The sequence below is a fragment of the Engraulis encrasicolus genome, chromosome 7, assembly GCF_034702125.1.
Source record: "Engraulis encrasicolus isolate BLACKSEA-1 chromosome 7, IST_EnEncr_1.0, whole genome shotgun sequence".
Taxonomy (NCBI): Eukaryota; Metazoa; Chordata; class Actinopteri; order Clupeiformes; family Engraulidae; genus Engraulis; species Engraulis encrasicolus.
In genome coordinates this window covers 9025627-9037435 of record NC_085863.1, presented here as the reverse complement: position 1 = coordinate 9037435, position 11809 = coordinate 9025627, and the positions used below count along the sequence as shown (strand labels likewise).

The following is an 11809-nucleotide window of genomic DNA, read 5'->3' as shown; positions in this document are numbered from 1 at the left end:
TATATTCAAGCGTTCATGGCCTGAAATAAATATTTTCTGTTTAACACACACTCTGACACACCATCCTGGGGGCAGCGAAGACCACTAGGATGAGGAGCTATTCCTGAAGTCCACCACTCCCAACCACCCCAGGTTTAAAGTAGCACCTATAGGTAGCACTCAGGGAACTTGAGTAACAACCATGAGAGTGCCTGCATCTAATTAGAAATATTTAGAATAATAAAAAAGTATGAAAAAAATATATATTTCTTATTTGACTTATACCTTTTCTGTTCATGGATGGAGAGAGACCCTCTTGCATGACATGTTGGTTAAGTATAATAGACTGCCGATACATATCATCAGCCCTAGGCCATCTCATTCTTAACAAGAACTTCTTGCTCTTTAAGATATAGAAAAACAAAATGTTTGATTCATGTTACAGTGAAGAACACAAGAGTGAGTGACACATTATCAGTTTTATTTTATCCATCACATACATACATACATACATACATACATACATACATACATACATACATACACACATACATACATACATACATACATACATACAACAAATCAAGCCATCTTACACATTAATAGGAATCATAATAATGACCTGTACTTCATCTTCCTTCACAAGTAAAATGCTCAGTCACAAAGTTCATTCCAGTGGTCAGAGAGAAAATGGATGTAGCGTTTTTTACTCAGCAGCTGGTGAATTACAGTCTCTCAGTCGATTACCACACATCCATAAAGTTAAAACAGCTGCAGGCAGGTGAAGTCGGCATCTCAAGCAGACAACGATGACCAGCACACAGACAAGGTCCACCACGGCCCTTCCTCAGTTAACATCTCAGGCTGACAGAGATTGTATTAAACAAAGCCGAAAAAAAGTAAATAAAACCGACAGACAAGGGACAAACATTTCGGATCTAGCCCATCATCAGAAACGTTTGTCCCCTGTCTGTCGGTTTTATTTACTTTTTTCGGCTTTGTTTAATACAGTTTTTAATTCTGCATTCAGCTCCAGTGTGCGACTCCTTTCTTCCTTTTCATTATACTGCGCTTGGAATTACGCACCGAGCGATACGCTCAGGATAAGACATTTGCGCGGACGCCACCCCCCCATAACTATTCAGGCCGACAGAGAACCATGTCAGTGCAAGATTCCCGCTCCCGCACTTTATCTTGAAGCGACTTCTATAAGTGTTGTGAGTGACTGTTGGGGAATCAGAAAGTTGGTACACGCTGAGAACTGGAAAATACTTGTTTGTTTTTTTCTCTGTGAACGGTGACGACAACATAGATGTCAGAAAGTGCCTCGGGGTAACAAGTGGTCACCAGCAGTTCAGTACACAGACCAGTATACACTTTGGTTCTGAATGCTAACGGTGCGAGAATGGGCCCCAGCACTGCTCTAGTTGCTCTGAAAACAGCATGAGTGTGCAGGGTCATCGTTGCCTGGATTAAAGTCTGTCCTGACCTCTAGCCTCTCTCGCAGATGACCTCGATGACGCTCTGCTCCATGGGCGCGGGGTCCAGGCAGCGGTGGGCCGCGCTGCCCACAATCTCGTCCAGCAGGAAGTGCACCAGGTTCTCGTCCGAGACGAAGCGCCAGAGGTACATCTGCAGGTAGTGGCAGTCCACCTGGATCTGCTGCAGGCCGTAGCGGCCGAAGGTGCGCAGACGCACACACTCCAGGAAGGTCTTCAGGCTGATCTTGATGATGCCCGTCAGGACCGACACCTGAGCGAGGGGAAATCACAAGACATAAGGAAGGAAGCGCAACATTGACAGCAATTATTGCAATTAGCTGAAGAATTCAACTGTTGTATTGAAATGTACTGAAATGAAATTGAAATGTTTTAATGTTGTTTTTTTTCGACTCTTTCTCTAATCTTTAGCACATTGAATGACAATTATGTTTGATAATGTGCTATAAAAAATTAGAATCTCATGACACTACTACTACTGTAAGTTACAAGAGTGACGCTACCGCCAGTAATACACATGTCACTTTTCAAGATTCAAGATTCAAGATTAGTTTATTACGTCTTATTATAGGTTTGAAGCCTATAAAGAGTAAAAATTGTTGTGTTTTTCTTGTGTCCTCAAAAAGATTTAAAAAATAAAAATAAAAAAGAGGGGGCGGGGGGAAGTGCAAAGAAAGTGCCTTGTTGTCTTCAGCATGAATTCAGTAATCTTATTGCTTGGTGGAAGAAACTACTTTGGAGTCTGGTAGTATGAGATTTCAGGCTTCTGTACCGTTTCCCAGATGGTAACATAGTAAACAGTCCATGGTTGGGGTGACTAGGATCAGCCAAGATTTTCTTTGCCTTCCTGATGCTCCTTCCCTCAAATAGCTCCAGTATGGATGGTAAGTCACAGCCGCATATATTCTGAGCTGTACGCACAACCCTCTGTAGAGCTCTCCTGTTGGCTTGAGAGCAGTTCCCATACCATGCAGTAATGGTCCCCGTCAGAATGCTCTCGATGGTGCCTCTGTAAAACGACCTCAGGATCTTGGGTCTCATCCTAAACTTCCTCAATCGTCTGAGGTGGTACAGACGTTGCTGGCTTTTTTTAACAATGCGCTGTGTGTGACTGTCCCAGGTGAGGTCCTCTGAGATGGTAACGCCAAGGAATTTAAAGTCTCTCACCCTCTCCACTGTCTCACCGTTGATGTTAATGGTTTCAAACTGGTGTTCTTTCCTCCTGAAGTCGATTGTGTTCTTTGAAGTTCTTTGATGCACTTCAAGTTTTACGTTCTTTTATGCATTTAATTTGGTTAATCATGATGCAAGGTAATAATAATGTCTCTCCATAAACAAAGCAAGCTTGTTTACACTACATGATCCTGGGCTGTAGCCCTTTATCACGTTTCTCTTTACCTTATTGAACTCCACTGGACTGAAGATGTCGATCCTTTCAGAGAAAAGCTTGTGGATGTTACTCAAGAGGTTGGTGTCCATGGGAGCACTGGAAACACAAGAAGAACACAGTGTCAAACAGCTGACCACTCAAAGCAACTCGGAATTCAAATCCTTAGTGCTTTATCTGATTTGAGTTGCATCATGTCCACTACGTCAGAGTGGGTATGTCTGGGTCAGACGTCATTAAAAAAGGTAGTTCTAGTGTGATGCATACGATAAATACTCTTTAGTGCAGGGGGTTCCCAAACTTAACCCTGACTTGACCCCCCATATACCGTTAATACCTTCTTACATGGGTCGTGCAACATCATTTTTTCTAAGCATACAATACATACATACATACAATAATAACAACAGTAGTACCGTAGTAATGTTCAGAGATGCAGTATGCCGATTATAATAATTCAGTTCTTAACTAAAGGGAATATCGTTCATCTTATTTTTGGTTCATTTTGGTGTACTTAGTTATTCCAATTACTTATTGTTTTTTCCTGCCAACCTGCTGTGGCCCACCTAATATGCCCTGTGGCCCACCTAATACCCCCCGGTGGTCCCCAACTGCTTTAGTTTAGATCACCTTGGAGTGTAGCTGGGTGCGTAGCGGACTTGCTGTCTTGAGCTGCTGTAGACAGAGAAGGTCCTCTTACTGGAGTCGCTGCTGTGGGCTTTCCTCACCCCTTCTTCATAAAGAAGGCCCACCTAGAAAAAAAGAGACAAGCAACATATGTTTTATTTATACAGTAAAACTGGTAGGTCAAACACACATTCCACCTCTATGGAACAACACAATGTGACATGTCATAAAATAGAATAGGCAATTTAGGTGTGACCATTTGACTTTAAACGTTAAACGCTATTTACCTGGACGTCTATGGATGTGGTGTCTTCCACAACTCTCTTCATTACAGCTCGCACGTTCCTGGGCTCGATAGTGTTGACCCAGTCTCTGGTCTCCACACTCTTCCTCAACATCTGGGAGATGATCAATCCCTGGACCTGACACACGCACAGCACAACATTGACACAAGATTATTGAGCAGAGGCCATCTTAAAGACTGAAAAACAAAAATGTATTCTATTGCATTACAATGAATGTTTGTGACAGGATTCTTGTTTAATATAGTTAGTACTACATTTACAGAGAGTTTATTCTCACAATACCCAAAACGAGAAGACTTTTTCCATCATAAAGGTAAAGGATTGTTTCTCGGCCTTTTCAGTCTGCTGTGTGTATCGTTGAACAGTACAATACAAGACAATACAATTTGTATTTATTATTAGTATTTCATTAAGCTTTCATATAGCGCAGCATCACAACTATGAAGATGACTCAAAGTACCTCCAAAATACACATACATACTCATTTCCACATTCACACACCAGCTCTGGAGGCTGCTATACGGCGCAAATTGTCCAGGGTTCACGTGGGAAGTGCGCACACATACGCGCAGACACACACACGCAAACGTAATAAAAAAGATGACTGGAAGCAATGGTAATACCTTCACGTAGTGATTCAGAAGTTTCTGGGCTGCCTCTCTGGCTTCAGCACACAGAGCCGTCACTGCAGTCACAGGGGAGTGGTGCTGGAGGAGGAAGCATTAGCATTTCATCAATACTCAAAAACTCATTACTGAACAATATGAAATACACCTTAGCACAGGCTCTCAAAGTGGGCTCAGGGGGACCCCTGCGCCTTGTCAGGTGGTCTGTTAAAGTTTGCTTCAATGCAGCTACAGCATTAGATGTGTGACGGAAGTGTTCCTGCACAGTCCGTCCCCCTCTGGGACGCGAACCTGTCACCTCATCAACTACAATGGTCCGTAAATGGGACCAGTCCTCCAGTCCAGCGGCATCGACACTGTATGAGGTTTTTCGGGAAGGAGATTTACTAACGTTCCACGCTAACTCTGCTAGTTAACCTCCGTTATAGATGCACATTTCACAAAAAAACTTATGAGGCGGTATTATGAGGGGGTCCTTGGAAAATGTTATCCTCACATTTTATTAGGGGTTTGGAGAACCCCTGGCTTAGCAGATAAAATGCATCGTACATACGGCATGCATATTGTTGCATTCATATTGCAAAAATTGCTTTCATCTACGGTTTTCTAGTCTTAGCTTATCTCTCATTGACCGAGGACAGGAAATGAAAATTCATTGACGGAGAAATGGAAATGAAAAGTCAGGCTATCTCACCTGCACCAGGAATTGCTCGTCCGTCAGCGTGAGTATGTATGAGATGGTGGAGGTCTCGTAGTCCAGGCAGAGGCGCGAGAGCAGCAGGAGCAGGGCGGGCGGAGTGGAGCCTCCTCGCTCCCCAGTGCTCTCGCAGAACTGACGAGACGACTGGCACACAAACTTAATGAAGTTCACCACCAGGCTCTCACGCACGCCCTGACTGCAGAACTCCCCCTGAGACACACACACGCACACACAGACACACACACACACACAGACAGACACAAAATAATAACAGATTTAGTTACATTTGGCCGTCTATTTGTGTACATTTTTGTTTGGTAGTCCATTTGAGAAACATCAGATCTCCTATAAAACACTGAAAACTGAAATGTTTTCCATTCATCCAAGACAGCTTCATAAAAGTCATTTTATTAATGGCACTGCACTAAATTACTATTGGTATTATTTTTAGTACTTAGTATTTGTTGGGTATTGATGCCAAGGTCAGAAAACAACAAAAAAAAAGTCTTTAACTGATCATTCAACGAGATATTATAAGCCAGTTCCGTGCACTGCACTGACCTTGAAGTAAGGCTTGTTGGAGAAGGTGATGTCCTTGGCGGTGAACAGATGCACGGAGGCCAGCACCGTCTTGATCTGATTCAATATGGAGGCCGAGAACGAAGCCAGGAGGTCGGGCAGGTTAGGAGGGGCGTCCTTCCCACCGCCTCCCCCTCCACCACCACCACCACCACCACCAGCACCACCGGAGAGGCGCGGCGCGGCCAGGGCCTGCCTCACGTCGGTCAGGCTGTCCATGTAAAAGCTCTGCAGGGCCGAGAGGTACTGCTTGATCCTCTCCCGGGCCGCCCGCACCACTATCTCCGTGCCCTGGCTGGGCACCGCCGACCCGGGCAGCAGCTTGGACACGGCCTGCAGGCGCCGGTGGAAGCGGTCCAGGGCCCGCACCAGCAGCGAGTTGTCCCCGACACCCTTCTCCTCCTGCGGTATGATACGATATGATGATAACACTTGTAAGCAGGGCTATAAATTAACTTTTTTATCACCAGCCAAAATGTCTAGTAGATGCTAATTCTACTAGCCAAACTTACACTCACTAATGGGTCAAAGTGTCAAGAAAGTTGGTCTTTTCTACCAGCCAAACTGAAATGTCACCAGCATTTAGCCAGTTGGCTGGTGTTAATTTAGAGCCCTCCTTGTAAGGTCAGATTACACTGAATGTTTTGCATCCTGAGCAGACTCACATATGTACTGTACATGTAGACACATAGCACCCCAAACACCATTGGCCACATACAGTACAATAAATCCAAAGCTAAAGTCTCCTTTGGTAGACATGGAGCTCAAGGGCACAACTACACAGACAGACAAACTCAAAGCCACCACAATATTACAAACAACAGAGGACATAAAATGCTTGCAAATACTGTACCTGGATCCTCCTCTCCACCAGGGAGAAGTACCGAGCGGCCAGCGCGTCCACAAAGGCGTGCAGCTTCCTGCTGGCCATCTCGGGGATGTTCTTGGAGGCCAGCTCCCCCTCCTGCGGGCGGTTGGTGAAGAGCTCCTGGTACGAGGCGATGACCAGACAGAGGCTGCTGACAAACTCATTACAGCCCCGGTCTATGAACTCCAGGATGTCGCTCTTGGAGGCGGTGGAGAGGAAGGGGTTGGGGGACGCCGGCGGAGGCATCATGGAGGCGTCGCTGGGGGAGCCGGCCCCTGATGACACGGAGGAGGCTGCCTTCTTTACAGCCGCAGCGGCTGTGTCTGTTGTTGTTGTTGTTGTTGTTGTTGTTGGTCCTCCAGCAGGGGAGACGGGTGCGTCGCGCAGCTCTGCCTCCAGGCTCTGCAGGTCTGCCTCCAGGCGGGACTGGGCGTGGCTGAGGAACTTGTCGCAGAGCTCCTCCGCCGGCTCGTCCAGCTGCAGCAGCAGCTCCACGCACTCGGACAGGTCCTTCGCGTTGGAGCCGCCGTCCCTGAGAAATGAAACAAACGCATATTCTTTTTTTGTGATTGTCTTTTTATTATATTTTTTCAAAAATTATACATCAAAGAAGTAACAAAGAGGTACCTTATGGATAAGAGTACAAAAACAAACGCATATTTTTGAGAGGACACAAAAAGCGTAGAGGTCTCAGGAAACTGTGCGATCAATGTTACTCAGGTGCTCATCTGTACCGGGTGAAGGCAAAGTCCAAAAAGGGAGGAAAGAGCAATCTGAGCAATTTGAATCTAAAAAGTCTTTAATATAATATCTAATATAATATAATAATAACAAATCTGTTTAACAAAATCTTGTTTACAAATGCATGGGTCTACACGTTGCAGCCATATTGACCTTCATCAGGGCCCATTTTTATGCATTATAGAAAAAATCCCATAACATACGCTGTGATGTGAACTTCTCTGTGCGCGCACATAGAGAAAAATTGGGAAATGAAGGGTGGTAAGTTGAATTTAGGAATCTTTTGGTGTTGGGAGCTTCGTTCTCATCCACTCAGCAACACTGGTGTTTGCTCCACTTAGCACAGATTTTTCTTTTTTTTTAGGGGCTTTTATGCCTTTATTTGACAGGACAGTCGAAGATGGTGACAGGAAGCAAATGGGACAGAGAGGCAGGGGAGGATCGGGAAATGACCCCGGCCGGACTCGAACCGGGGTCCCCGTGGGTGGGCATGCAAGCCCAAATGTGGGGACTTAGCGCACTGCGCCACAGCGGCTCCCAGCACAGATTTTTTTTTTCATGTGCATAATAAACATGAAACATCATAAAATAAGACAAAAAAACCTGCGAGGGTAAGTATGAGATTATAGCTGGTCCTCAAATCATTTGGCACATACAGACATAAATGGTAAGGTGCATCAACGTTCCCAGTCACTGCGACCAGACACTGACCTGAACTTCTGGCGAAGCTGCTGTGCCAGCTGCTCCATGATGGTGTTGCAGTCGTCCTGGATGCCCCTGAAGGAGGGCATGTGGCTGTACTGCTGCAGCACGCAGCGCGCGCGCCGGTGGGAGCTGACCGCCTGGGCGTAGGCCTGCAGCTCCAGACACTTGTTCAGCCGGGCCGGCAGCTCGAAGAGGAACTGCAGCTTACGCAACAGCGTGTGGACCCCTGCGGCACAAAGGCAAGACATCAGGGATACTACAGCCTATACAGCAGTGTGTGGACAACTACCGCACAAATGCAAGGCATGAGTGATACTACAACCTATACAACAGTGTGTGGACCCCTGCGGCACAAAGGCAAGACATCAGGGATACTACAGCCTATACAGCAGTGTGTGGACACCTGTGTTATAAATGCAAGGCATCAGGGATACTTCAACTCAGGTCCCTAAATTAACTTTTTTCATCACCAGCTAAAATGGCTAGTAGATGACAATCTCAAACACACACTCACTAATGGGTCAAAGTGGCTATTTTTCTACCAGCCAAACTGACTTTTCACCAGCATTTGGCCGGTTGGCAGGTGCTAATTTAGAGCCCTGCTACAACCTATACAGCAGTGTGTGGACACCTACAAAGTCAAAGTCAAAGCTTTATTTAGCCTGATCCATCTGCCCATTTCTAGTTTCTGCAGTGAAATGAAACTGAGTAGAGGCACTAGGTGGAGGCACTCATGTACTAGTACATACCAAGGAAGTGACATTACGCAACTTGCATACAAGAGAAAGACATAAGGATGCTAGTATGTACTGGAGAAGCAAAGGATAGAGAGCAGCTTTTGAGAACAATAAAATGGTGCGATGCAGGATTGCTTCTAAAAACAAATGGCTCTCTGTTCTCCTACAATGTACAGCATCCCACCATATCCGACCCACACACAGGTGGTCATCAATTTGATAATCGTTGTTATGGGCATGGTGTGTCAAATGAAACTACCTGCAGTATATCACACAAATACAGCCGTCTCCAAAAGAGGGGGGTTAATTGTCACCAGCTAAGTTTTACCCATTTTTAGCCGGTTGGCTGGTGCCAATGTCAAGCCCTGGAGCAAATATGCAGCTAGTCACTTCATATTTTTGATTTGGTATTTACAAGGATAGCCCTTTGAGATGAACCTTCTCATTTCTGGGGGGGCGCTCTACCAGTTTACTTGATTGCATGTCAAGGCAATCCCCAGCTTGTTTACCAGAGAGCTTGGTGATCTGTGCGTGTTGGTCCTGCAGAGTCCCGCTGATCTTGGCGCTGAACTCGGTGATGGCCGACATGTTGGCCGAGAGGCAGTCCATCTCGTCCTCCATCTTCTTGAAATCATTCTTCATCTTCCGAATGGTGTCTATCAGGAGAGCAAAGGCATCGCATTATTACATAGTTATGGCATTAGGCATTACACGTCATGGGCAATCCATAGTTATGACACCAATCCCATACTTTGTCATTTGATTGCTATGGCAAGGTATGGGTTGGAGGTCATACTTCAAAAGTCTCAATAGGTACTCTAAGTGTAACGTATGTATACTGTCTATGTCTAATTGTCTATGTCCACACCTAGAATCTAGAGTCTATGACTGTCTGCATGGGAAAGTAAGAAACGTAATTTCAATTCTTTGTATGACCAGCGCATGTAAAGAAATTTACAATAAAACCGACTTGACTTGACTTGAAAAGTCCTGAAGCTCCAAATATTTGGGACCACCAGGACGATAAATAGATAGTGTTGCAAGACTTGGCTTTTGGTGTTTGGCTTGCGCTCTTCCAGCAGACATGTTCAGTTTGGGGCTCATATGGATCTCACTTGGGCCAGTTGGATTTCTGGTCTGCATGGGTTTACAATGGGCTCCCGTGCTGGGCCGTACATGGGCTAAACTAACTAAGCAAGGGGGTCAAAGACGTGCAAAATGGCATTGTCATTCAGTGTAACGGATGCCTTCTGCTGACTGTAACTGTAAAAAACATGACTCTTTTTATTTTATTTTTTTCCAGTGAATTCATGAAAGCCTCGGCTGTCATCCATTCACTTGAAACAATTTAGAAATCATGTTATTTTACTGTTACAGTCAGCAGAAGGTATCCGTTACACAGAATGACAATGCCATTTTGCCCATCTTTGACCCAAAGGCATTGTGTGGGCTCCAACTGGGCCGAACCAGAACAACAAATAGAGATACTATTGCACGCAGGGGCGGAGCACTGGTATTGGGACAGGGGGGGCGGGAGATGTGTCAGAGGCATTGGGACCACGAAATATCGTAGAATGGGGCCCCTAAAAGATGTTTGGCAATTGAAAGCCACTGGCAGGGGGCCCCCCCAAGTGGTGAGGCCGGGGGTTCCTGACCCCTATGCCCCCCCCCCTCTGCTCCGCCCCTGATTGCATGACGTGGGTCTTGGTGTTTGGTTTGGTTCTCTGCTACGGACTGACCTGTAGCTGAGATGAACTTGTTGTAGTTCTCATACACCAGGGTCTGCATGTCGCTGTCCAGGGAGCGGATCTGCTTTACCATGCAGCTCTCCTGGTCCATGAGCTCGCCAAGAGAACACTCTTTTCGGAGCTGAAAGGAGTATAGAACGGATAAAACAAAATGACTGCCCTGCAGCCTGCTGTGGGATGTGGTCACTCATCAGTATTGTGAAATAATTTTACTACTGAATGCACCATACTACATATGCACCTGAATAGAGACATGCGATTACAGGCATGTTAAATTATTCCACGAAATGTGCAAATGTTTACACTATTCTGTGTTGGTCATGTTATCTACCAGCAAACTGAACGTTTAGGAAATATGCACCAACAGCAAGTCAGCAGTAAAAGCTATGCTATGCTAATCAAAACAGAGAACCAGGAAGCTGTCTGAATAGCATTTAATTCATTCAATTTTGATCCAACAGCACTTCGTCAACGTAGAGACACAATGGAAACGAAAGTCACCTTGTTGAGATAAACCTCTGGATCGAAATGGGGCCCGTTTATGTCACAGGGATCCAGAGATTCGGGTTGGTTTGATGCTTTTCCTTCATCATTTAGCCCGTAGTACATCTTTAGCAATCCGTGCGCTTTGCGTTTACGCTGCGGCTCGGAGTCCGGTGGCGTAGTGGCAGTCGTAGTGTCATCGTTGGTCTCCATAATGATATTTTGTTTCAATGTAATGGCCTGTCAGGTTATTGAAGGAAAATTAACAACCCAGTTGGCCAACTCACAACATTAGCAGCCTGTATTTTTCATCGGACACGAAGACCACCTATGATTGGAGGAGCAAAATGACAAGTGAGGGTGGGACCAAAATCCGGAAATCGGATTTCAGATGACGAAGTCCTCCAAACTAAAAGCCCGTTTTGTCTGTGGTCATAAGGGCTGTGGTCATACCTCTGGTGCATCTCTGTAGGCCTATATAGATTCTTTAAGCCTTTTCTATAAGGGCTGTGATCTATCTCTAGTAGTATCTAGCTACTGTTATTGTCCTTGGTGCACACTGGGATAAAGAACCTGTACACATGGGTTTAACTGTCTGGATTTAATAAAGCAGTGATACTCTCTGTGGCTGTGCCTTTAGCTCAGTGTTTCTCAACCGGGGTGCCTCAGGCCCCCCTCAGGGTTGCCATGGAAACGTGGCTGATAAATAAATTATGTAATATATAATAAATATTTGTCTAAATTAATAAAGTATTGCTTAGTCAGTGAAATCTTTCATCTGCCATTTACGCACAATAAATTAAATGTCGGTCACCCCAGTAGGCT

At 45.3% G+C, this 11809-nt stretch overlaps 1 protein-coding gene across 1 annotated transcript; it reads right to left on the bottom strand.

The window, feature by feature from the left end:
- Positions 1–439: 439 nt before the first annotated feature.
- vps51 (VPS51 subunit of GARP complex) lies at positions 440–11328 on the bottom strand. Its single transcript, XM_063202827.1, has 12 exons — positions 11003–11328; positions 10493–10622; positions 9263–9409; positions 8023–8242; positions 6556–7102; positions 5685–6104; positions 5118–5333; positions 4421–4504; positions 3780–3914; positions 3496–3617; positions 2877–2964; positions 440–1731 (listed from the first exon to the last, which is right to left on the bottom strand). Exons 1-12 carry the CDS (start codon positions 11195–11197, stop codon positions 1471–1473), a joined length of 2565 nt encoding a protein of 854 aa, XP_063058897.1. The 5' UTR covers positions 11198–11328; the 3' UTR covers positions 440–1470.
- Positions 11329–11809: the final 481 nt, after the last annotated feature.

Coding starts and splice junctions, on each gene's coding strand:
- vps51 (XM_063202827.1), bottom strand. CDS start 11,197: ATGGAGACCAACGATGACACTACGACTGCCACTACGCCACCGGACTCC. Junction 3,618..3,779: donor CCACATCCATAGACGTCCAG/GTAAATAGCGTT, acceptor CTTTTTTTCTAG/GTGGGCCTTCTTTATGAAGA. Junction 2,965..3,495: donor GCACCCAGCTACACTCCAAG/GTGATCTAAACT, acceptor TTGTGTTTCCAG/TGCTCCCATGGACACCAACC.